Raw genomic sequence first — 26,567 nt, 5'->3', positions numbered from 1 at the left:
TTTTTTTTATTAGAGCTTGTCAGTTGGATAGGCTCTCTGCAAGGTTTTGTGTATTTTACCGATTATATGAACATCATTTTCTGACTCAAATTTGCAAACATTTCTTCAAACTTTTTTAAAACTTTTTTGAATATGGCGCATTGTGTGTAGATCGGTGAGAAAACAATTACAATTTAATCCATGTTGAATTCAGACTGTAACACAAAAAAATGTGGAATAAGTAAAAGAGAATGAATACTTTCTGATGGCATCGTATATTAACTTAAAAATGTAAAAACTTCTCTCAGCCTCATTGCTAAATGTGTAGCATAACATGAGATGCACATGTTTATTTTTTACCCCATTGCTAAATGTGTAGAATTGCAGAAAGTTAGCTGTTTTTTTTCATTGCACACCCACATTTCTGCAGGCCCACCCATTAAATAATGTCCAGCTAATGCTGCCGGTCTATTAGGGTGTCTCTTGTTTCTGGCCCTGCATATTTAGGTCTCTAGTATTCTAATGTCTCTACTCCCACCGTATTGTGTAGTCAGCAGAAAGCCCCGTTCATTTCTCTGGCCATCAGATAAGGGACGTCTTTCTATCCTGGCCCGATTGATATTCATAAACTGGCAGCAGAATAATGGTGCTAATTTACCTAGCAGATGACCGATAGCGCTGAACAACCTTTACTGGGGGAAAAAAACGGACACTTTTAATGAGGTTTGGTGAACGGCAATAGTATCTCTAACATCAGATACAATGAATTATACAGATATTTCTTTTGGTTATTATGCTTCAATAGTAGGCTGCGGGTATTTGTCTGTGTTTGACAATTAGCTCGTCTTAGCAGTGTGGACAAAACGTTTACAAAATGTACATTTACATTTTACATCTATTATACAGAGCGACTTATAGTAGTGAGTGCATACATTTTCATTCTTTTTTCATACTGAATTAAGATTAGATTTTTAAAAATAATTTTAAACATTTTTAGGGGGTCTGGATGGGTCTGAAGTAGTAGCCGGGAAAAAGAAGGCCTGTCTGAAAATATCAGTCTGTGTTTGAAAAGTGTACAGATTATGGGATGGTGTGAAAATCAATACTGTGTGTTTGTGTGTGTGTGTGTTTTCCCTGAGTGTAATTCTTGTGCTTCCCTGTGTCTGACAGTGATGGAACTGAGGAGATCCAGAGGCTCCCCTGTGAACTACACATCCCAGCAGGCAACATGAAGAAGGATGTCCTGGTCAACCTGACAAAAAGTAGAGTCAGTCCAATCGGACCTCACGCCATGATTCCTCATAGCAACCTCTTTGGACTGTAACTGATTAAAAACGGTTGAACTTTGACCCAGCGGAAGGTGGAACAGTTTTTTTCTCTTCTCTCCTCCCTTCTTCAGGAGGAAAGACAGCTGAAATTACAACTGTTATCCCAACTACTCATTGTGAAAAGACACCTGTTGTACTAGCAGCAATAAACATCTCTGAGTGTACTTGTGTACGACTGTGGATAGTCCCTGTAGAATTGGATATTAAATCTAAAACTTTTAAACCATACCCAATTCAATGCTATCCAAGCATTCAGGAATATAAACTCCTCTTTCTCTTCATCGTCCTCCTCCCCTTCCTCCTCCTCTTCCTCCTCCTTCCTTCCACCTCATCCTCCTCCTCCCCTTCCTCTTCCTCCTACTCTTCCTCCTCCTTCCTTTCACCTGTTCCTCCTCCTTCCTTCCACCTCATCCTCCTCCTCCCCTTCCTCTTCCTCCTACTCTTCTTCCTCTTCCTCAACCTCCTCCTCCTTGTTGACCATGGATGTTCTGGGCTTGGCTGCTAGACTACAGCTGATGCTCTTGGCGCTCCTGGGTGTGTGTCTGAGCCTGGAGTTCACCGGGGCCCCCGGCCAGTGGGCCCGCTACCTCCGCTGGGATGCCAGCACGCGCAGCAACCTCAGCTTCCAGTTCAAGACGGACGTGTCCACGGCGCTGCTACTGTACTTCGACGACGGAGGCCACTGCGACTTCCTGCAGCTGATGGTGGTGGAGGGAAAGTTGCAGCTGCGCTTCAGCATCGACTGCGCCGATATCGCCGTGGTGTCCGACAAGAGAGTTAATGATAGCAGCTGGCACTTTGCCACACTGAGCCGCTACGGCCTGCGGACGGTATTGGGGCTGGACGGCCAGGTCAAGGCGGACGAGGTGCGGCCCACCGGAGGTAGCCGCCAGCACATGAAGATAATCAGTGACCTGTTCCTGGGTGGCGTTCCGCTGGATATCCGCACCTCGGCGCTCACGCTGCCCACAGCGTGCGACGCCCCGCCCTTCAGAGGAACTATCATGGATCTGAAGTATGGGAACACGGAACCGGTTCTCCTCAGCAGCCTCAGGGTCCGTCTGGAGTCGGACCGGCACTGTACGGAGAACCCGTGTGAGAATGGCGGGAGCTGCTCCGTGGTAGATGGGGAACCTTTGTGTGACTGTTCCAAAACAGAATACAAGGGCTGTTTCTGCAATGAAGGTAATATCTGATTTCAATGATGCAGACAATTACATTGATGGAAGCAACATTCTTTCCGCAATATTAAGCTGATCCACCCCTTAAAAAAAACATATAAAAAAACCCATCTGATTTCAATTTCCTTTACTTTTCCTGAGGGTCTACCTATGCTATCGGGCAAAATATAGGCATTCTTATCAGTGCCTGCAGTTCGGCCACAGGAACCTGCACCTCCTTGGCTAACCATGCTCCTAACCGTGGATAATTTAGCACTCTTCTTTTCCAACCACACAGGGATAATAACACACACTCAGAGAGTCAGAGAGATGACTGAGTCAACAACAAAGTCAGAATGTTTCAAAGTAAGTCCAAGAAGCCTTTGGAAAATCATAAAAATGATCTATTGACTAGGACGGAGGAAGGAAAGACATTAAGGTTCAAGACTAAACTTACAGTTACATACTTACATACTACACTAACGGGCACAAGGTTTAGACCTACTCATTCAAGGGTTTTTCTTTATTTTGTTGTGTTCTACATTGTCAAATATTAGTGAAGACATCAACATTGATTTGTTAAACACTTTTTTGGTTACTACATGATTCCACATGTGTCATTTCATAGTTTTGATGTCTTCACTATTATTTGACAATGTAGAACACAACAAAATAAAGAAAAACCCTTGAATGAGTAGGTCTAAACCTTGTGCCCGTTAGTGTAGTATGTCCATAACTGTAAGTTTAGTCTTGAACCTTAATGTCTTTCCTTCCTCCGTCCTAGTCAATAGATCATTTTTATGATTTTCCAAAGGCTTCTTGGACTTACTTTGAAACGTTCTGACTTTGTTGTTGACTCAGTCATCTCTCTGACTCAGTGTGTGTTATTATCCCTGTGTGGTTGCAAAAGTAGAGTGCTAATCTATCCGCGGTTAGCAGCATGGCTAGCCACCGAGGTTCAGGTTCCTGGGGCCGCCCTGCAGGCACTGATAAGGATGCCTATAGAGAGAACAGGGGGTTCCTGAGCCCTTTTCTTCCCCAATCACGCAATGGCAGGTGTTAGAATCACATCCTTTTGTGTTCCAGAACATTCTGGAACTGCTTTGACTCAATCACAACCCTCCATCTCCTCTTCTCCTCCATCTCCTCTTCTCTTCCATCTCATTTTCTCTTCCATCTCCTCTTCTCCTCAATCTTCTCTTCTTCTCCTCCCCAGCAGGTATTGTTCATGGTCAGACAACAAAATTATTTTTATAAATAGTAATTGGAAGGAGCATAGTAATTGGAAGGAGCATAGTAATTGGAAGGAGCATAGTAATTGGAAGGAGCATAGTAATTGGAAGGAGCATAGTAATTGGATGGAGCATGATTTCTTGGAAGGAGCATAGTAATTGGAAGGAGCATAGTAATTGGAAGGAGCATAGTAATTGGAAGGAGCATGATTTTTGGAAGGAGCATAGTAATTGGAAGGAGCATGATTTCTTGGAAGGAGCATAGTAATTGGAAGGAGCATAGTAATTGAAAGGAGCATAGTAATTGGAAGGAGCATGATTTATTGGAAGGAGCATAGTAATTGGAAGGAGCATAGTAATTGGAAGGAGCATAGTAATTGGAAGGAGCATAGTAATTGGAAGGAGCATGATTTCTTGGAAGGAGCATAAGAAAGGCGTTTTCATTTCTAAACGGAGAGTGAATAAATTAATTTATGATTTATTAAGGTCCGCTGAAACAACAGTAATCCATTCATTGGCTTTTCCATGAATTAATTTCAGATCCGGTGAGAAAATCAGAGCTATTAGAGGGTAATGCTATTTCTTATATTCCCTGTTACTTATTGCCCTGTGTCTTTAGTAGGTTAGAGTGGTGGTTCCCAAGCTGCAAGGCAGTGCCCCCCCCACCCCCCGAAAAAAATATAAAATAAATCAACTTACTCTTGAAAGTTGTAATAGTAGAAAGTACAAGGTGCAATTTCCAAATTGGGTAGTGGATCATCAGTTCCTCTTGTCATGTCAGTTATCGCAAACCTTAGAGAGATATTTATAACCCATGCCAGCCCCAACTTTTTTTTTTGCCCTTAGATTTTGTTAGTCACTCAAATATTACATGAATACACATTAGCCATTGCAAAATGTATAGCATTGCTGGAAGGGGGGCCTGAGTGAAAACATTTGGGAACCCCTGGGTTAGTGTTTTCTCTCTTTACACAGCGAGTGTCGGCTATAGCCAGTTAACACTTGATCTGATTGAATCTAGGCCTTAAGCTGCTTTGGTTTCCTTCCATGATTGAATTGAGGGAGTATAACTGTGTTTGTGTGTGTGTGTGTGTGTGTGTGTGTGTGTGTGTGTGTGTGTGTGTGTGTGTGTGTGTGTGTGTGTGTGTGTGTGTGTGTGTGTGTGTGTGTGTTTGTGTGTCAAACTCTGGTGACCGGTTCTCTCTCACTGCAGACAAATCCTCAGGAAAGACTGCAAAGAAAAGAACATGGCTGACCTGTATGTAATGGACAAAGTTAAAACCCCTTGTCTGAGTGTTTTACCTCGAGTGGAAAAGCCCATCTATCTATCGATAGCAAGAGATGCTATATCTCACCTTGCTTCCTCCAGACCTCCACTCCCAGTCCTCCATCACCAGGCCCCCTGCTACATGAAGCGAGGCTTGACAGGGCTGCAACGGCCTGGGTCGTGTGAGGTTCTGTCTCACCCTGATTTACAACCCGCCAGCAGACGCTCTTCTCCAGCTGATTTATGACTGCTTTCCCTGTCTGTGCTGTTTGCTGCAGACCGCTGATAGGAGGCTTAGTCAGGGGCGGGGCCTGGACCTGTGTGTGTTTGTTTGTGTGTGTGTGTGTGTGTGTGTGTGTGTGTGTGTGTGTGTGTGTGTGTGTGTGTGTGTGTGTGTGTGTGTGTGTGTGTGTGTGTGTGTGTGTGTGTGTGTGTGTGTGCGGGCTGCGGCTGTGAACAAGGAGCTCAGACAATCATGGGAAAATTAAAAACGTTTTACTGGGGCCGAGACGTATTTATGTGGACGGCGTGCCAAGGTGCTGCTGCTTTAAATATATAATATAACACTGCTGGATCGTAAATACAGAATCTACACTCAGACAAACGTAAATACAGTCTACATTCACACACACATACCACAGATACTCACTCCTAGGCCCACAGAACGCACCACTCACCCTATGTCACCAATCTGGGATAGTCCTACATACTGAAACACCTAGACTATAACTGAAGCTTCTAGACTATTTCTGATGCTTCTAGACTATTACTGAAGCGTCTAGACTATAACTGAAGCTTCTAGACTATAACTGAAGCTTCTAGACTATTACTGAAGCTTCTAGATTATTACTGAAGCTTCTAGACTATAACTGAAGCTTCTAGACTATAACTGAAGCTTCTAGACTATAATTGAAGCTTCTAGATTATTACTGAAGCGTCTAGACTATAACTGAAGCTTCTATACTATTACTGAAGCTTCTAGACTATAACTGAAGCTTCTAGATTATTACTGAAGCTTCTAGACTATGTAATCGAACATCTAATCAAACACTTCTATAGGCTATGCAATTGCACGAGAAAACAGAGTGATGGCCTCTATTAAAAAGAGGAGGATACCATCAGCTTTTCATACTATATTTATTTCTCAACTTTCCTAATATTAAGCACATTTCTTATCTTTACAACATGAGTATATCCTACATGGATGGCATTTCCAACATTTATTATTTATTATATGTAAAGACAAGATTAAATCAAGAATAGTCTGATGGGTGACAGTATTAGCCTATCACTTGTGAATTATATATTATCACTTGTGAATAATGCCCACTGCCTCATTGCTGTGCTTATGATGTAAGCTTAACAGTTTATCACATTTTAAACATTCAGTTCTGTTCATTGCTTAAAAAGTTTGATGCTAGTGGTTGTATTACTTTGGGATCTATCATATCCCACAGCTGTCCCCGAATGTGTTTGGAATATTTATTTCTCGCACAGAATAGAATAGGTCAACTTGTCACGATCGTCGTAGAGAGGAGACCAAGGCGCAGTGTGATATGAATACATCTTCTATATTTAATGAAGGAAGAACACTAAATCAAACTTACAAAACAACAAACGACCGTGACGCTATATATAACCAGTGCCGACACAGGCAACTAGACATAGATAATAACTCACGAATTACCCGAAGAAGATGGCTGCCTAAATACGGTTCCCAATTAGAGACAACGATAAACAGCTGCCTCTAATTAAGAACCAATCTAGGCAACCATTGACATACATAAACACCTAGATAGTAAATGACCCCATAAACCTACAAAACCCCTAGACAGTACAAAAACACATACATCACCCATGTCACACCCTGACCTAACCAAAACAATAAAGAAAACAAAGATTACTAAGGTCAGGGCGTGACACAACTTTTGAACAATAGAGTATAGTAAATTGACATAGGCTAGTGCTTTCGCTGTTCATAAGGCCTACTCATCTTGTTGGCTGATGAAAAGTAAATGTGGACAGTTCTTCCAATATCTTCATTATGCACCTCGGAATTTGATAAGGACACACGCAGTTGCATCCTAGAAGTGTCTGTCTTCACTTGTAGCCTGTGATGGAGAGCCTTGTGAGTGAGAGGTGTGTCCGAGCATGCAGCACTCAGGGAGAAGGGAACAACAGCCACTGGCCGCAAAAGGCATGTTTTTTTTGGGGGGGGGGGGGGGGGTGCATTGCAGGGAAATTCAAGGCATTACCAAGTTCTTGTCAAATTGTGAATCAGAGACTGATGAAGTGTGTACAGCCTGCGCAAAAAAAAACAAAGCTGAGCTCATGCCTTTCAAGCAACTTTTTTCAAATTATCATTAGAGTCGCATCAGGCAGCCTTACAATGTATTAAAAATCTAAAAATAAAATGCAAATTAATTACTTAAAAATCATACAATGTGATTTTCTGCATTTTTGTTTTAGATTCCGTCTCTCACAGTTGAAGTGTACCTATGATAAAAAATTACAGACCTCTACATGCTTTGTAAGTAGGAAAACCTGCAAAATCAGCAGTGTATCAAATACTTGTTCTCCCCACTGTATAGCCCAACGTTCGAAGAACAACTAAAATGATATGAATAACTCTTAATTAAGCATACAAGAGTACCTATTAATTTGTTAACTGCTCAACACAGAATAGCTGCATGTGTGCACAACCCTCAAATCCTTTGGAGAAAATATCCTTTATTTTTAATTCAGCTCTTTTTTTTGTTCAGCTTTGTTCAGTTGTTCAAAAATAATGGCACGGAATTTCTGCTAAATGAACTAGTGTAGCCCACAGCCATATGTCATAGCCACATCAGGACCTAACATCAGGACAACTCAGAGTACGCTATTATGTTCTTCTGAAATACACTACATTTTCACATTATCATTTCTCTTTAGATCTGTCTAAAAATAATTCATGGATTTATTGTGAAGGTGTAGGCTATATTACATGGATTTATTGTGAAGGTGTAGGCTATATTACATGGATTTATTGTGAAGGTGTAGGCTATATTACATGGATTTATTGTGAAGGTGTAGGCTATATTAAATGGGTTTATTGTGAAGGTGTAGGCTATATTACATGGATTTATTGTGAAGGTGTAGGCTATATTACATGGATTTATTGTGAAGGTGTAGGCTATATTACATGGATTTATTGTGAAGATGTAGGCTATATTAAATGGGTTTATTGTGAAGGTGTAGGCTATATTACATGGATTTATTGTGAAGGTGTAGGCTATATTACATGGATTTATTGTGAAGGTGTAGGCTATATTACATGGATTTATTGTGAAGGTGTAGGCTATATTACATTGATTTATTGTGAAGGTGTAGGCTATATTACATGGATTTATTGTGAAGGTGTAGGCTATATTACATGGATTTATTGTGAAGGTGTAGGCTATATTAAATGGGTTTATTGTGAAGGTGTAGGCTATATTAAATGGGTTTATTGTGAAGGTGTAGGCTCTATTAAATTGATTTATTGTGAAGGTGTAGGTTATATTAAATGGATTTATTGTGAAGGTGTAGGCTATATTACATGGATTTATTGTGAAGGTCTAGGCTATATTACATGGATTTATTGTGAAGGTGTAGGCTATATTACATGGATTTATTGTGAAGGTGTAGGCTATATTAAATGGATTTATTGTGAAGGTGTAGGCTATATTACATGGATTTATTGTGAAGGTGTAGGCTATATTAAATGGGTTTGTTAGACTTTTTTAAATGTAGAATGTGGAATGTGTGGACGCCAAGAGATGCTAAATGTGTTTATGTTAATTAACAGTCAATTACTTTGAGACCGACAGTAATTTGACAGTCACCGGCTGACGAAATGTCATGACCACCACAGCCCTAGTAGAGACTAATGGTCATGTATCCGCTACGTAATAGTTCAATGAAGAATGAAGAGAAAACATTCAGCGCAAACCTATTCACTAGACGCGTGTGTGTGTGTGTGTGTGTGTGTGTGTGTGTGTGTGTGTGTGTGTGTGTGTGTGTGTGTGTGTGTGTGTGTGTGTGTGTGTGTGTGTGTGTGTGTGTGTGTGTGTGTGTGTGTGTGTGTGTGTGTGTCCACTGGTGGGAAAAACCAAACAATACTATAGAAATAGTCTGTCATTTTAAGAGTAGGTCAGATTAAAAACAAATGAAGAGGGACACACACACACACACGTCACATTCTCACACCATCCACACACCCTTCTTCTTTCTAATCTGGCTAATTCCTCAGTGTCCTCTCCTGGGACTGAGCCATTTGAATGCCACGGTCAGGAGGTTACGTTGTGGGCTTCAACACTCTATTGATACCAGACAATACTAGAGGACCCCTTCTGAAGAGGAGATTTAGAGGAGATTACATTGAACACTCACAAACACATGTACGTACGCACGCACTCAGGCACACACACACACATGCACAAACGCACGCAGGCACACGCGTGCTATTTGAACAGCTTGTCCTATGTTCAGGCAGATGGAATTTGCTCGGTGACTAAATTAATAACTAATACGTAAGTAATATCTGTCTGGTAAAAATAATTTGAGTTGAATCTCTACATCTCTAATACATATCTAATATCTGGATCGTGAAATGATTTAAAATAATCTCTAACACATCTCTGAAGCCTTTAATGGAGACCGACTCAATTAGACTGGTGATAATTTCCTTTCTTAATCACTGCCTGTGGTCGGTGCTAATCAGCAGACTTACACTGAGACAGATTGGTGGGAGAGAACCAAAGCTACCATTTCATCTTAATAGTTTTCACGTTATTATATTGTCAAGGTTTCAATTATAAAACAATGGAAAAAGACGCTGCATCAAAAATGGCTAAATCATTTGAACTGGCCCTGCCTGCATTTGTATTTTTCCCCTAAAACAAATGTCTTGTCGGTCTGTTTAATGGTGTGTCTCTGCTGTCTTGTCTCAGCACTGGCCTGGTACCGATGGCCAAATTCCCAAACTCGTTCCTGGGGACCCCAAACTTGTTCCTGGGGACGCCAAACTCGTTCCTGGGGACGCCAAACCCGTTCCTGGGGACCACAAGGGGTGCACAATTTGTTTTGTTTGTCCTAGCACAACATAGCTGATTCAAATCCAACCCATCCAACCCAATTCCCAAGCTCTAATCCTCAGCCTGTGTGAGAGTTCTCTCAGCTTTTTAAAAACCAATAAGACAAGATGGGACATGAAGTATCCTGATCACATGACCCGATCAGGAAAAGCTCCTGGCATTAGATACAAGTCAAAGGTTTATCATGACATGTACAGAAGTGTTTTAATATTGCAACTTCCTAAGTATGAGGTCTTCTAATGAATAGGACAGTTGTCTGTTTGGTAGAGTTTGTGTCTGCAGAGAGAGACAACCAAAGGTATGGGACAGAGAGGATTAATAGCACTCATCTCTCCTCTCTCACTCCTACTCACACGCCTTCATCATAAATTCACCACCTGCTAACAGGGATCTGGTGCTTCTGCTAGCTTAGATTTATGTCCCAGCTGTGTGTGTGTGTGTTTGTTTACCTGTAAGTGTTACTGAAGCAGAAATATGCTTCCTCAATGTTTTTCTGGATGTATTTGGGGGTCAAAGGGCTGTTCTGGTGATATGATCCCCTTTCACAGGATGGGACAGATGAGATGATGACAGTGATGTTCTCTCTCGCTACAATATATTCCCTCCAATGTAATATATTTTACTGTAACATACACTCACTATATCCATGAACAGGACAGTGTCAGGTGTGTCAGGTGTGTCAGGTGTGTTAGGTGTTAGGTGTCAGGTGTGTTAGGTGTGTTAGGTGTCAGGTATCAGGTGTGTTAGGTGTCAGGTGTGTTAGGTGTGTCAGTTGTGTCAGGTGTATCAGGTGTGTCAGGTGTATCAGGTGTATCAGGTGTGTCAGGTGTGTTAGGTGTCAGGTGTGTCAGGTGTGTCAGGTGTCAGGTATCAGGTGTGTCAGGTGTGTCAGGTGTCAGATGTGTCAGGTGTGTTAGGTGTTGGGTGTGTCAGGTGTCAGGTGTGTCAGGTGTCAGGTGTGTTACGTGTGTTAGGTGTTGGGTGTGTCAGGTGTCAGGTGTGTCAGGTGTGTTAGGTGTGTTAGGTGTTGGGTGTGTCAGGTGTCAGGTGTCAGGTGTGTCAGGTGTGTTAGGTGTTGGGTGTGTCAGGTGTCAGGTGTGTCAGGTGTGTTAGGTGTTGGGTGTGTCAGGTGTCAGGTGTGTCAGGTGTCAGGTGTGTTAGGTGTTGGGTGTGTCAGGTGTCAGGTGTGTCAGGTGTGTCAGGTGTGTTAGGTGTTGGGTGTGTCAGGTGTCAGGTGTGTTAGGTGTTGGGTGTGTCAGGTGTCAGGTGTGTTAGGTGTGTTAGGTGTTGGGTGTGTCAGGTGTCAGGTGTGTCAGGTGTCAGGTGTGTCAGGTGTGTTAGGTGTTGGGTGTGTCAGGTGTGTTAGGTGTTGGGTGTGTCAGGTGTCAGGTGTCAGGTGTGTTAGGTGTTGGGTGTGTCAGGTGTCAGGTGTGTCAGGTGTGTCAGGTGTGTTAGGTGTTGGGTGTGTCAGGTGTCAGGTGTGTCAGGTGTCAGGTGTGTTAGGTGTTGGGTGTGTCAGGTGTCAGGTGTGTCAGGTGTGTCAGGTGTGTTAGGTGTTGGGTGTGTCAGGTGTCAGGTGTGTTAGGTGTTGGGTGTGTCAGGTGTCAGGTGTGTCAGGTGTGTTAGGTGTGTTAGGTGTTGGGTGTGTCAGGTGTCAGGTGTGTCAGATGTCAGGTGTGTCAGGTGTGTTAGGTGTTGGGTGTGTCAGGTGTCAGGTGTGTCAGGTGTGTTAGGTGTTGGGTGTGTCAGGTGTCAGGTGTCAGGTGTGTTAGGTGTTGGGTGTGTCAGGTGTCAGGTGTGTCAGGTGTGTCAGTTGTGTTAGGTGTTGGGTGTGTCAGGTGTCAGGTGTGTCAGGTGTCAGGTGTGTTACGTTTACGTGATAGACTTCCTGCCAATGAAATAAGAGGGATTCTAATGATGTAACTCTTTCTTTTCTTCTTTGTTCTTTTTCTTCTTCTTCCAGAGGTCAACGACAATATTCAAGGTAACTTTTCAGAGGAAAACCATCTCCTCTTAGAAATATAAAAATCATTGACCACTTGTTATATACAGATGTAGGATCTTAATTTGAGCCAGTTTGCAACAGCTTGAACATTATCCCAGAGAAACAGGAAATGTGAATTATTATGTGGATTATAATTAATGTACATTTTTGTAGGGGTTGATAAATCAAGTCTAAAATATCTAAGTGGAACTTACAAACTTCAGAACCCTTTTTAAATCTCTAATACACTAGACATGTTTTTATTTCTTGCATTGGAAAGTTGTCAATCAAATGAAGATCCTACATACATCTGTACATGGTACTAATAAAAACATAGCATTTCTTAGGATGGGGAAAATATTTTTGGGTGTGTTTTTGGCAGTCATGTTGTTATAACCGAAATACTCCTACAAAGATGTGTCTGTACTACTACATAGCTACTTCTTAAGTTAAACTATTTCAGAAAGCTACATAAGCTGTGGGAAGCTTATGTAGTGGTGTAGAAGTCTAAGGCACTGAATCTCACTACAGACCCTGGTTCGATTCCAGGTTGTATCACAACCGGCCGTGTTTGGGAGTCCCGTAGGGCGGCGCACAATTGGCCCAGCGTCGTCCGGGTTAGGGTTTGGCTGGAGTAGACCGTCATTGTAAATAAGAATTTGTTCTTAACTGACTTGCCTAGTTAAATAAATGTTATACTTTCTCTCACGGGAAAATATGGGCCATCACAATACTGTACCTATATAGTATTTGAAAAATAGGTTCTGAAGTGCTCTCTCTCTCTCTCTCTCTCCTTTTTTCTCCATCTTTCTCTCGTTCGTTCGTTCCCTAAAAGGATTTTCACATATGATGATGGCGGAGCAAGGTAGGCCTCTCTCTTCTTTTCTCACCATCATTTGTTTCAGCGTGTTTGTGTGTTTTTTTTGTGATGTTTCGAAAATGTTCTCTTCAGATGACAAATGCAAATGTTCCTCTATATGTTAATAACATTGTTACAGCGTTACATCATGTTACAGTGTTACATCATGTTACAGCGTTACATCATGTTACAGTGTTACATCATGTTACAGTGTTACATCATGTTACAGTGTTACATCATGTTACAGTGTTACATCATGTTACAGTGTTACAGTGTTACATCATGTTACAGTGTTACATCATGTTACAGTGTTACATCATGTTACAGTGTTACAGTGTTACATCATGTTACAGTATTACATTATTTTACAGTGTTACATCATGTTACAGTGTTACATCATGTTACAGTGTTACAGTGTTACATCATGTTACAGTATTACATCATGTTACAGTGTTACATCATGTTACAGTGTTACATCATGTTACAGTGTTACAGTGTTACATCATGTTACAGTATTACATAATGTTACAGTGTTACATCATGTTACAGTGTTACATCATGTTACAGTGTTACATCAATGTACAGTGTTACATCATGTTACAGTGTTACATCATGTTACAGTATTACATCATGTTACAGTGTTACATCATGTCACATCATGTTACAGTGCTACATCATTTTACAGTGTTACATCATTTTACAGTGCTACATCATGTTACAGTGTCACATCATGTTACAGTATTACATCATGTTACAGTGTTACATCATGTTACAGCATTACATCATGTTACAGTGTTACATCATGTTACAGTGTTACATCATGTTACAGCGTTACATCATGTTACAGTGTTACATCATGTTACAGTGTTACATCATGTTACAGTGTTACATCATGTTACAGTGTTACATCATGTTACAGTGTTACATCATGTTACATCATGTTACAGTGTTACATCATGTTACAGTGTTACATCATGTTACAGTGTTACATCATGTTACAGTGTTACATCATGTTACAGTATTACATAATTTTACAGTGTTACATCATGTTACAGTGTTACATCATGTTACAGTGTTACATCATGTTACAGTGTTACAGTGTTACATCATGTTACAGTATTACATCATGTTACAGTGTTACATCATGTTACAGTGTTACATCATGTTACAGTGTTACATCAATGTACAGTGTTACATCATGTTACAGTATTACATCATGTTACAGTGTTACATCATGTTACAGTATTACATCATGTTACAGTGTTACATCATGTCACATCATGTTACAGTGCTACATCATTTTACAGTGTCACATCATTTTACAGTGCTACATCATGTTACAGTGTCACATCATGTTACAGTGTTACATCATGTTACAGTGTTACATCATGTTACAGTATTACATCATGTTACAGTGTTACATCATGTTACAGTGTTACATCAATGTACAGTGTTACATCATGTTACAGTATTACATCATGGTACAGTGTTACATCATGTTACAGTATTACATCATGTTACAGTGTTACATCATGTTACAGTGTTACATCATGTTACAATGTTACATCATGTTACAGTGTTACATCATGTTACAATGTTACACCAGTGTTACATGATGTTACAGTGTTACATCATTTTACAGTGTTACATCATGTTACAGTGTTACATCATGTTACAGTGTTACATCATTTTACAGTGTTACATCATGTTACAGTGTTACATCATGTTACAGTATTACATCATGTTACAGTGTTACATCATGTTACAATGTTACATCAGTGTTACATCATGTTACAGTGTTACATCATGTTACAGTGTTACATCATGTTACATTGTTACATCATGTTACAGTGTTACATCAGTGTTATATCATGTTACAATGTTACATTAACAATATCAAAAGAGGAGTAATTTGCCATCTCAGATGCAAACTAACTGAAATAGTTGTTTTTTCGCATGCAGATTTTAACATAAACCTAGAGTACTGCATGATGTGTGTATGCATGATTGTGTGTGTGTGTGTGTATGTGTGTGTGTGTGTTAATGTGTAGTGTGTGAAGGACTGTGTGGTCTGTAGTGTGGTCTGATTATACTACACTGCCAAGTTGCTACTGTGTGTTGATTTTGTTAATATGAATATATTAATGTGTGTTTTGTACTCATCGAGCATTCTTTCACATCAAACTATTCACTGTTGGTTTTCTCTCCTCCTCTTCCTCCTCTTCCTTCTCCTCCGCCACTGTGGATACACGACCTCTTCTCTCCTCCTCTTCCTCCTCATCCTCCTCATCCTCCTCTTCCGCCACTGTGGATACACGACCTCTTCTCTCCTCCTCTTCCTCCTCTTCCGCCACTGTGGATACACAACCTCTTCTCTCCTCCTCTTCCTCCTCTTCCGCCACTGTGGATACACGGCCTCTTCTCGCCTCCTCCCCTAGCTAAAAGCAAAGGTACAGATCAGTCTTTCTTCGTCCTCTTTTTAAGAAATCTTGGGCTAGATTGAGTGAGTGTCATGTCAAATACTGCATGTGTTTCTCTGTGTGTTAAACATTGCTGTGTGTGTTCTAACAACGGTCTGGAGTCTAAAGTGAAACACTCTCCTGGAGTAATGCAGTGAGTTGCTGTATTGTGTTTGCCTCTCTGTGTGTTTATCGGCCCCTGCCTAATGGAAGCTCAACAAGGGTGCTTGGATTAAGCAAGTTAATTAAATGAACGTTAATTTAAAGTTGTAAAACAGACAGAGGGCTGACTGAGTCTAAATGAGTGAGGGAGGCAGTGGAGCTGTAAATATGTTGAGTACAGGATTACTGGATTACTGGATTGTTTTTTTTTGTTTTTTTGGGAAGACAAGGCTCTCAGTTTGATGACTATAGGTTGGGAGATATTTGAATGATGTTCAGGAATGATGTTTTCCCATTTTACCAGTTTCTCCTCCATTGTCTGAAGTGGATTATGTGGATTAGGATGTGATAATCTGCTTTTGGTCAGTCTGTTTTCATACCTGAAATACAATGTAGTGTCTGACTTTAACGAGTACAATGTATGACGTGGTGCTGCAATATGATTTAATCCATCTCTTGTGAGATATAGAGGAGAGGGAGGGGTAGAGAGAGGGGTGAGGATGGAGAGAACAGGGAGGGTAGAGAGAGGGGTGAGGATGGAGAGGACAGGGAGGGGTAGAGAGAAGGGTGAGGATGGAGAGGACAGGGAGGGGTAGAGAGAGGGGTGAGGATGGAGAGGACAGGGAGGGGTAGAGAGAGGGGTGAGGATGGAGAGGACGGTGAGGGGTAGACAGAGGGGTGAGGATGGAGAGGACAGGGAGGGGTAGAGAGAGGGGTGAGGATGGAGAGGACAGGGAGGGATAGAGAGAGGGGTGAGGATGGAGAGGACAGGGAGGGGTAGACAGAGGGGTGAGGATGGAGAGGACAGGGAGGGGTAGACAGAGGGGTGAGGATGGAGAGGACAGGGAGGGGTAGACAGAGGGTTAGTTTAAGAGAGAAGTTAGGGATATAGAGTGAGATGGAGGGGAGAGAGAGAGAGCGAGCGTGCGAGAGAGAGAGAGAAAGAAAGAGAAAGAGAAAGTGAAAGAGAGAGAGAAAGTGAAAGAGAGAGAGAGTGTTATTAATATATATCTAGAGAGAGAGAGAGAGAGAGAGAGAGAGAGAGAGAGAGAGAGAGAGAGAGGGAGAGAGAAAGAGAAAGAGAAAGTGAAAGAGAGAGAGAAAGTGAAAGAGAGAGAGTGTTATTAATATATATCTAGAGAGAGAGAGAGAGAGAGAGAGAGAGTGAGAGAGAGAGAGAGTGATATTAATATATATCTAGAGAGAGAGAGAGAGAGAGAGAGAGAGATATTAATATATATCTAGAGAGAGAGAGAGAGAGTGATATTAATATATATCTAGAGAGAGAGTGATATTAATATATATCTAGAGAGAGAGAGAGAGAGAGAGAGAGAGAGAGAGAGAGAGAGCGAGAGAGATATTAATATATATCTAGAGAGAGAGAGAGAGATATTAATATATATCTAGAGAGAGAGAGAGAGAGAGATATTAATATATATCTAGAGAGAGAGAGAGAGAGAGATATTAATATATATCTAGAGAGAGAGAGAGAGAGAGAGAGAGAGAGAGAGAGAGAGAGAGAGATATTAATATATATCTAGAGAGAGAGAGAGAGAGTGATATTAATATATATCTAGAGAGAGAGAGAGAGAGAGAGAGAGAGTGATATTAATATATATCTAGAGAGAGAGAGAGAGAGAGAGAGAGAGAGAGAGAGAAGGCCACAGTTAGTTGACCAGGGACACACACTTTAATAGATGTGTTCTATTTTTAGTTTGTCACACACACACAGACACACAAACACACACACACACACACACACACACACACACACACACACACACACACACACACACACACACACACACACACACACACACACACACACACACACACACACACACACACACACATATGCTGATTTAGTCATGGCCTGGGATTGGGGCTACCTTGGGGAGATCCCCACTGGGACACATCCTGGCTGTGTCTGGCTCTCTGAATGGCTGGCTGCCTGCGAGAAGACAGAATATACCTTCTAATAAAGCCTAACCTGCTTTATGAAATCTCTGTACGTCCTTTTATCATGAACAAAACACATGTTTTGGGCCATAATCAAGTCTTTAGCCTTGATTGTTTAAAATGATTCATGTGCAGACAATCATTTGGAATTTGGGTTGGTAAATGTGCAGGCACGACCGAGTCCGACCAATTGGCCTCTTGGAAAACTGCTATGAGCACACACCAGAGAGATATGTGTATCCTGAAAAAGGTGTGTGGTTTTCAAACCACCCTGTACGTTCACACCATAGTGACTGTTTTACAGTGAGAGACTGATGAACCAGAGGCACGTGAAGCGCTAGCTGCCTCTGTTCTGTTCTGACCGACTTCACTGTAACACCCTCACAGCTCCCTGGACATTCACAAGGGATAAAATTAGCTTGAAAGCAAAGAAATGCCCAGCTGTCACATTATCAATTAAAACGCAGTGTCACTTTCTTTAGTAAGGGAAACCAGACTGTGGAGTCATAGAATGCTATTGGCCTACAATAATAAGCAGTACTCTTCTCTTCCCAATTAAGAAAATAGCAATACTCCCTGTCCCTACCCCAAATGGAAACCCAGAGAGGTACACTAAACCCCAGTGTTTTATCAACATCTTCCCCCTATGCTGACTGAATCCCTCTCTCCTTCCCTCTTCCTCCTCTCTCTCTCCTTCCCTCCTCCTCCTCTCTCTCTTCTTCCCTCCTCCTCCTCTCTCTCTCCTTCCCTACTCATCTTCCCCACTCCTCCTCTCTCTCCTTCCCTCCTCCTCTTCCCTCTCTCCTTCCCTCCTCCTCCTCTCTCTCTCCTTCCATACTCATCTTCCCTACTCCTCCTCTATCTACTTCCCTCCTCCTCCCTCTTCTTCCCTCCTCCGCTTCCCTCTCTCCTTCCCTCCTCCTCCTCTTTCTCTCCTTCCCTCCTCCTCTCTCTCTCCTTCCCTTCTCATCTTCACTACTCCTCCTCTCTCTCCTTCCCTCCTCATCCTCCCTCTCCTTCCTCACTCCTCTTCCCTCTCTCATTTCTTCCTCCTCCTCTCTCTCTCCTTCCCTCCTCCTCCTCTCTCTCTCCTTCCCTCCTCCTCCTCTCTCTCCCCTTCCCTCCTCCTCCCCCCTCTCTCCTTCCCTACTCATCTTCCCTACTCATCCTCTCTCTCCTTCCCTCCTCCTCCTCCCTTTCATTCCCCACTCCTCTTCCATCTATGCTTCCCTCCATTCTCCTGTCTGTCTTACTTCCTGCTTCCTGTGTTTAATCTCCCCACGAGAAGGCAGACATTATTACCCATCAGCCCCCCTGTCAGCTCCTGTTAAGCAGACAGGATCTCCATTCCGGCTCTATTTGCATCCAACACAGGATACAGGAAGACATAGATGGAATCACAGAAGGAGAGAGAGAGACAGTGCAGCACCCAGCCTCACCTTACTAGAATCTGAAGTCAAATGTCTACTGTTTGCTGATGATCTGGTGCTTCTGTCACCAACCAAGGAGGGCCTACAGCAGCACCTAGATCATCTGCAAAGATTCTACCAGACCTGGGCCCAGACAGTACATCTCAGGAAGACAAAAATAATGGCGTTCCAAAAAAGGTCCAGTTGCCAGGACCACAAATACAAATTCAATCTAGACACTGTTGCCCTACAGCACATAAAAAACTATACATACCTCGGCCTAAACATCAGCGCCACAGGTAAGGGCGCTGATGTTTATGCTGAGAAGGGCCTTCTATGCCATCAAAAGGAACATAAAATTCATCATACCAATTAGCATCTGGCTAAAAATACTTGAATCAGTTATAGAACCCAATGCCCTTTATGGTTGTGAGGTCTGGGGTCCTCTCACCAACCAAGAATTCATACAATGGGACAAACACCAAATTGAGACTCCGCATGCAGAATTCTGCTAAAATATCCTCCATGTACAACGTAAAACACCAAATAATGCATGCTGAGCAGAATTAGGCCGCTTCCCACTAATTATCAAAATCCAGAAAAGAGCTGTTAAATTCTACAACCTAAAATGAAGCGATTCCCAAACCTTCCGTAAGCAAGGCCATCATCTACAGAGAGATGAACCTGGAGATGAGTCCCCTAAGCAAGCTAGTCCTGGGGCTCTGTTCACAAACACAAACACTCCCCACAGAGCCCCAGGGCAGCAGCACAATTAGACCAAAATCATGAGAACTCAAAAAGAACTCATTACTTGACACATTGGAAAAAAATGAAAAAAATGGTCAAACTGAGTAAACTAAAATGCTATTTGTCCCTAAACAGAGAGGACACAGTGGCAGAATACCTGACCACTGTGACTGACCCTAAACAGAGAGGACACAGTGGCAGAATACCTGACCACTGTGACTGACCCTAAACAGAGAGGACACAGTGGCAGAATACCTGACCACTGTGACTGACCCTAAACAGAGAGGACACAGTGGCAGAATACCTGACCACTGTGACTGACCCTAAACAGAGAGGACACAGTGGCAGAATACCTGACCACTGTGACTGACCCTAAACAGAGAGGACAGTGGCAGAATACCTGACCACTGTGACTGACCCTAAACAGAGAGGACACAGTGGCAGAATACCTGACCACTGTGACTGACCCTAAACAGAGAGGACACAGTGGCAGAATACCTGACCACTGTGACTGACACTAAACAGAGAGGACACAGTGGCAGAATACCTGACCACTGTGACTAACCAAAACTTAAGGAACGCTTTGACTATGTACAGACTTAGTGAGCATAGCCTTGCTATTGAGAAAGGTCGCCGTAGGCAGACATGGCTCTCAAGAGAAGACAGGCTATGTGCTCACTGCCCACAAAATGAGGTGGAAACTGAGCTTTTTAACTCAGATTACACAGACCCACAAAGAATTTCGAAAACATACCCAGTTTTGATAAACTCCCACATCTACTGGGTGAAATGCCACAGTGTGCCATCACAGCAGCAATATGTGTGACCTGTTGCCGCAAGAAAAGGGCAACCAGTGAAGAACAAACACCATTGTAAATACAACCCATATTTATTTATTTTCCATTTTTTACTTTAACTATTTGTTACAACATATAGACATAATATGACATTTGACATTTCTTTCGTCTTTTGGAACTTCTTTGAATGTAATGTTTACTGTACATTTTTATTGTTTATTTTACTTTTATTTATTATCTACCTCACTTGCTTTCGCAATGTAAACATATGTTTCCCACGCCAATAAAGCCCTTGAATTGAAATTGAATTGAAATTGAATTGAGAGAGCAAGAGACAGACAGACAGACAGATCTCTCCTCTTCCCCTCTCTCTCCTCTTCCCCCCTCTCTTCTTCCCTCTCTCTCCTCTTCCCCCTCTCTTCTCTTCCCCCCTGTCTCCTCTTCCCCTCTCTTCTCTTCCCCCCTCTCTCCTCTTCCCCCTCTCTTCTCTTCCCCCCCTGTCTCCTCTTGCCCCTCTCTCCTCTTCCCCCCTTCTCTCCCTCTCCTCTGACAGTTTCCCAGCACCAGCAGGCTGTGGTGTGATTCATGTTGTGTTATAATTCTCTATAAGCTTTGTCAGGATAGATTTCAATATGTCTTAACTGCTCTGACAGTGCTGAGGTCAGGGAAAGATTACATTCATCTGGTTTCATATAGAGGGCACAGTTCTACCCTCCTCTCACAGGCACCCTATAACTATGTCATACGTACCATTACAGACTCTGGTTCTGGACCTGTGTGTCTGTTGGTAAGATCATGGTGTTATCATTGAGAGGGTTGTGGGTTCAATTCCCACTGAGGCCAAAAATGCGAACCTGTATGCACTCGCTTTTTGTTGCAAGTCGGAAATGGTTTCAGTCGTTTTTGCACCATTAATTTTCCCCAAATTAATTTTTGAAACACCTCAAATAAGGTCTGTATTTGGCGTAGGTTTACCCTGGCATGGTGTTTTCATAACCATGTAAATCTCTTTCGGATTTGAAAATGCCAACTAGCATCAAAGTAGATGTTATACAAGCTAATGCACGTCATCTCTAGCTGACAGGCATTGTGTCAATTTAAAACTTGCACAAGACAGTTCACAGAATTATCAATTTTAAAGAAATGTAGCCAATTTATTAATTACTACATTTGGCGACTATCAGATAGTTCATCCAGAGATTCTTGACTTTACCTCGATTCGGCAGTCTCATCAAGACCACCATGGCATTTGTAGTTCCACGTTAGCAGCTAATTACCATAGCATTTTTGGGGAGTAAATACAGGGGAATATATTGATAAAAGTCACCTTGTCCTAGAGAGATTTACACAGTTATCAAAACATCACGAAAGGGAAAGCCTACACGGAACACAGTCCTTATTGTTAGTGTTTCTAAAAGAAAAAACTATTGGAACCATTTCCCCGTTCGAACACTAGGTTTTATGGGTATTATGACACATACTGTGGTGTTCAATGAGTTGGGCCTTCCATTATTCTCTTTGAACTGGACTGTGTGTTTACAGGCAGTAGGGCCTGTCATCGTTCACTTTGAACTGGACTGTGTGTTTACAGGCAGTAGGACCTGCCATCATTCACTTTGAACTGGACTGTGTGTTTGCAGGCAGTTGGGCCTGTCATCGTTCACTTTGAGCTAAAAATCGAATGAGCAAACATTAGATAAACCATTACAAACTTTATTTTATTTGTTTATTTAACTAGGCAAGTCAGTTATAAACAAATTCTTATTTACATTGACGGCCTAGTTGGCCATCAAAATTGCATTGAAACAACGGGGAATTGTAGCCTGCTCCTCCTTGTGCAGCTTGTCTGTGAATACACGCTTCTCCCAATCCCCGTTTTGACAACTGAAATGGAACTTGCCTGCCCATTTGATCGATGCCAAATACGTTTGATTGACAACGAAGAGATATGCTATCTGTGGATAAGAATCGTTCACGTTCAGCATAGCTAGCTAGCAAACAATTCACATTTCTTGCTAGCTAACCAAAATGACACTTGCACCTCTTGCTGTAGCCACCGTAAATCAATCTTAAGGGGAAAAGTCAGTCACTCACCCACTCCTCCAATGACATCACATCCACCGAGCAGCTAGTTAGCTAGCTAATGTTTGGCTCCGTGTTTTTAGCTTGCCCCCCAAAAATTGCTAGCTACGTAAATAGATACACTAGCCTAAGGGTGTCAAACTCAATCAAGCCACAGGCCAGATTGAAAAAATACAACACATTTGTGGGCCTGACAGAGACTATTTGTTTTTACAAAGACAATTGCATCAGCGACCTAAACAGGCAATTGTTTTATTATAAAACATATGGCACTTTATAATGTCCACTTATGGTGCTGTACATAAGATGCTGTACATAGCATTTTGACATATTAAAACAAAATAAGAGATACTTAATATTTGTCCAGCCTTTGCTGCTAATCAAAATGTATTTAATAACGGAAATGTAGCTGTATTTGTTGTAACTTTAAACTTAAAACATGTTTTTCATATTTTTTCACAGCATGGATCACTGGTGCAGTCGAATGCAGAATTGCTGTGGAGCACTCAAAATGTATTATAATTGTGGAGCCAGCCTACTGCTCAAATGTTGCTGTAACAGGCCTACACGTTTCTTCTTTGCCTGGTATTTTGTTGCAGGTTTGGTTTTTTGGGGTTATTCATTGTCAAGTTTTCGAGCCAGACTGCAACATTTTAGTAGCCTAGTTGGGACTGTGGCATGTGTCTGTACACTTTCCCTAAGATGCGCTTTGTAAACGGGACACACGAAAGCAATTGAAGTTGAGTTCACAGAGGCGAGTGCAACAGGCTGTAATTTCATAAAGTAGATGACTTAACTGTTGACTTAACTGTTGACTTGCTTGAATTTCCTATTTTTGGCCCACGGGCCTTTTGTTTGACACTTGGTGCCCTAGCAAATTATCCACGTGAAGACTGACTTGTGATTATTGCCCTTTGTTTGTTTGTGTTAACATTAGTAGGGTCCTCCATTTTTGTTAAAAATATTGAGTCATTGAAACTGAAACTGCATCACTGTGTGGAGGCAGCAACCAATGTACCAGACCAGCTGTGATTTACAACCTGATAGCAATATTTTTTGGGACCCTTCAAGAAATATATTGGTGAACTATATGAACCATGCAATGAACTGTATCCATCTATTACGACAACAATGTCTTAGTGTCATGGAACGCTGAGTCAAATATAATATATTTTAAAACCTGATAAAGTTGGTTTTGAAGCAATAGTTGATATTTTTAACTGATATTATGATTGTCTTGTTTGTTTCATATCTGCAAAGTATTTAAAACACTGTCAGTTCCTCTTCAAGGTGCTGTAAAGTGGTAAATATACAGTATGCATGTTGCGTTGGATAAATACAATACATATTATTATTATTATATTACTTAAAGGCAATATGTCTGCATTGTGTAATGTGTGAATGTCAGTGAATGTTCTGTTATCATAGCAGAGTGAAACTGGTAGTAGTGTGATTGTGGACAGTTGTCTTTTCTATGGTTGACTGACTGATGCTGTAATGCAGCCATGAGAGAGAGAGAGAGAGATTACATTACTTTGGCCTCTGTGTCAATGGCTCTTTAGGATGACAATAACCCCCTCAAATCCACAGGTCAAGCAAGAGTGGTCACTGAATGGTTTGACGAGCAGGAAAATGATGAAAACCATATGCCATGGACGTCTCAGTCACCAGATCTCAACCCAGTTGAACACTTATGGGAGATCAGAAGCCACTCCTGAGACAGTGCTTTCCACCACCATTAACAAAACACCAAATTATGGAATTTCTCCTGGAAGAATGGTGTTGCATCCCTCCGATAGAGTTCCAGACACTTGTAGAATCTATGCTAGGGTTCATTTAAGACGTTCTGGCTCGTTGTGGCACAATGCCCTATTAAGATACTTTATGTTAGTGTTTCCTTTTGTCAGGGGTAGAGAGGGGACGTAGAGACAGACTGTGTAGAGAGGGGACATAGAGACAGACTGGGTAGAGAGGGGACATAGAGACAGGCTGGGTAGAGAGGGGACATAGAGACAGGCTGGGTAGAGAGGGGACATAGAGACAGGCTGGGTAGAGAGGGGACATAGAGACAGGCTGGGTAGAGAGGGGACACAGAGACAGGCTGGGTAGAGAGGGGACAGAGAGACAGGCTGGGTAGAGAGGGGACATATAGACAGGCTGGGTAGAGAGGGGACATATAGACAGCATGGGTAGAGAGGGGACATATAGACAGACTGGGTAGAGAGGGGACAGAGAGACAGGCTGGGTAGAGAAGGAACATAGAGACAGGTTGGGTAGAGAGGGGACACAGAGACAGACATGTACGCACCTCTGTGTCTGTGGTGTGTGTGTGTGTGTGTGTGTGTGTGTGTGTGTGTTTGCTCTTTCTGTGGTGAGGAGAGGAGAGGAGATTGATTGATGTTCTCAGGGGACAGAGATGAACTCACTCACTGGGTAATGAATTGCAGAGACATTATGCAAATTGTATGCTAATTATCTAATCATGTTTGATTGCATTAAGGACGTCTCTCTTCTTGCTAACCTTGAGGAGACATTAATAATCAAATGCTGATCAGTACTGGGTCTGGGACTCTCTCTTCTTGCTAACCTTGAGGATACATTAATAATCAAATGCTGATCAGTACTGGGTCTGGGACTCTCTCTTCTTGCTAACCTTGAGGAGACATTAATAATCAAATGCTGATCAGTAATGGGTCTGGGACTCTCTCTTCTTGCTAACCTTGAGGAGACATTAATAATCAAATGCTGATCAGTACTGGGTCTGGGACTCTCTCTTCTTGCTAACCTTGAGGAGACATTAATAATCAAATGCTGATCAGTACTGGGTCTGGGACTCTCTCTTCTTGTTAACCTTGAGGAGACATTAATAATCAAATGCTGATCAGTACTGGGTCTGGGACTCTCTCTTCTCTCACACACTCTCACGCACGCACACGGACACACACACACACACGGACACACACACGGACACACACACGGACACACACACACACACACACACACACACACACACACACACACACACACACACACACACACACACACACACACACTGATTACAGCTCAGCATTCAACACCATAGTCCCCTCCAAGCTCATCACTAAGCTAAGGACCCTGGGACTAAACACCTCCCTCTGCAACAGGATCCTGGACATCATGACGGGCCGCCACCAGGTGTTGAGCGTAGGCAACAACACCTCCGCCACGCTGACCTTCAACACAGGGCCCACCTCCACATCGACGGGCCCGAGAGCTTCAATTTCCCCGGTGTCCACATCACTAAGGAATTAACGTGGTCTACAGACACCAACACAGTTGTGAAGAGGGCATGACGGCGAATCTTCCCCTTGCCTGGCTTCCCAGATTCCTGGTGATGATAAACGCCACACCCAGGGACGTTAGTTTCTTCTCCATAATAAGTCTGGATCTGAGTACATCCCCGACCCGACGCAAACACAATTGGGGCCATCCAATTGGTCCAGAAACTGATGGTTTGGGTCAGAGCCAGAAGCGACCATTTGAAAATGTGTCGTTGGCTTTGATGCTCTGATTAGATGGAGACAATCCGATGGCTGACAACTGTACAACGCTCCTCGCGACCCTTATCATCACAAATAACGCCAGTGATGTATATTTCAGACTCAAGTACGTAGCGAACGACAGAGCAGCTGAATTTAGCGTGATTTGTCAGGCTACTCTTCCCCCCCACAGGAGTCTGAAAAGATTTGGGCCCTCAGAGGGTGGTGAGTACGACACAGTACATCATTTTACCCCTGAGCTATGAGACTTCGAAACAAGACTTTTAAACAGCGAATCAAAAGTTTACCTGCTGCTGTAACTGTCTATTTGATATTTCTCTATTTGGTATTTGTCTATTTGATATTTGATATTTGTCTATTTGTCTATTTGATATTTGTCTATTTGTCTATTTGTCTATTTGTCTATTTGGTATTTGTCTATTTGGTATTTGTCTATTTGTCTATTTGGTATTTGTCTATTTGATATTTGTCTATTTGTCTATTTGTCTAT

The 26,567-nt window shown here is 42.2% G+C and overlaps 1 protein-coding gene across 1 annotated transcript in view; it reads left to right on the top strand.

The window, feature by feature from the left end:
- Positions 1–1,786: 1,786 nt before the first annotated feature.
- Positions 1,787–26,567, top strand: part of LOC139383366 (neurexin-3a-like) — a 599,057-nt gene continuing 574,276 nt past the window's right edge. Inside the window, exons 1-3 of the mRNA XM_071127881.1 lie at positions 1,787–2,492; positions 12,596–12,613; positions 12,900–12,929. Of these exons, the coding sequence (XP_070983982.1) occupies positions 1,787–2,492; positions 12,596–12,613; positions 12,900–12,929 (754 nt within the window). The remainder of the gene's footprint in view (positions 2,493–12,595; positions 12,614–12,899; positions 12,930–26,567) is intronic.

This window comes from Oncorhynchus clarkii, chromosome 25, assembly GCF_045791955.1.
Source record: "Oncorhynchus clarkii lewisi isolate Uvic-CL-2024 chromosome 25, UVic_Ocla_1.0, whole genome shotgun sequence".
NCBI lineage: Eukaryota > Metazoa > Chordata > Actinopteri > Salmoniformes > Salmonidae > Oncorhynchus > Oncorhynchus clarkii.
Note: the sequence above shows the minus strand (reverse complement) of the source record. Positions and strands in the feature narration are given on the sequence as shown.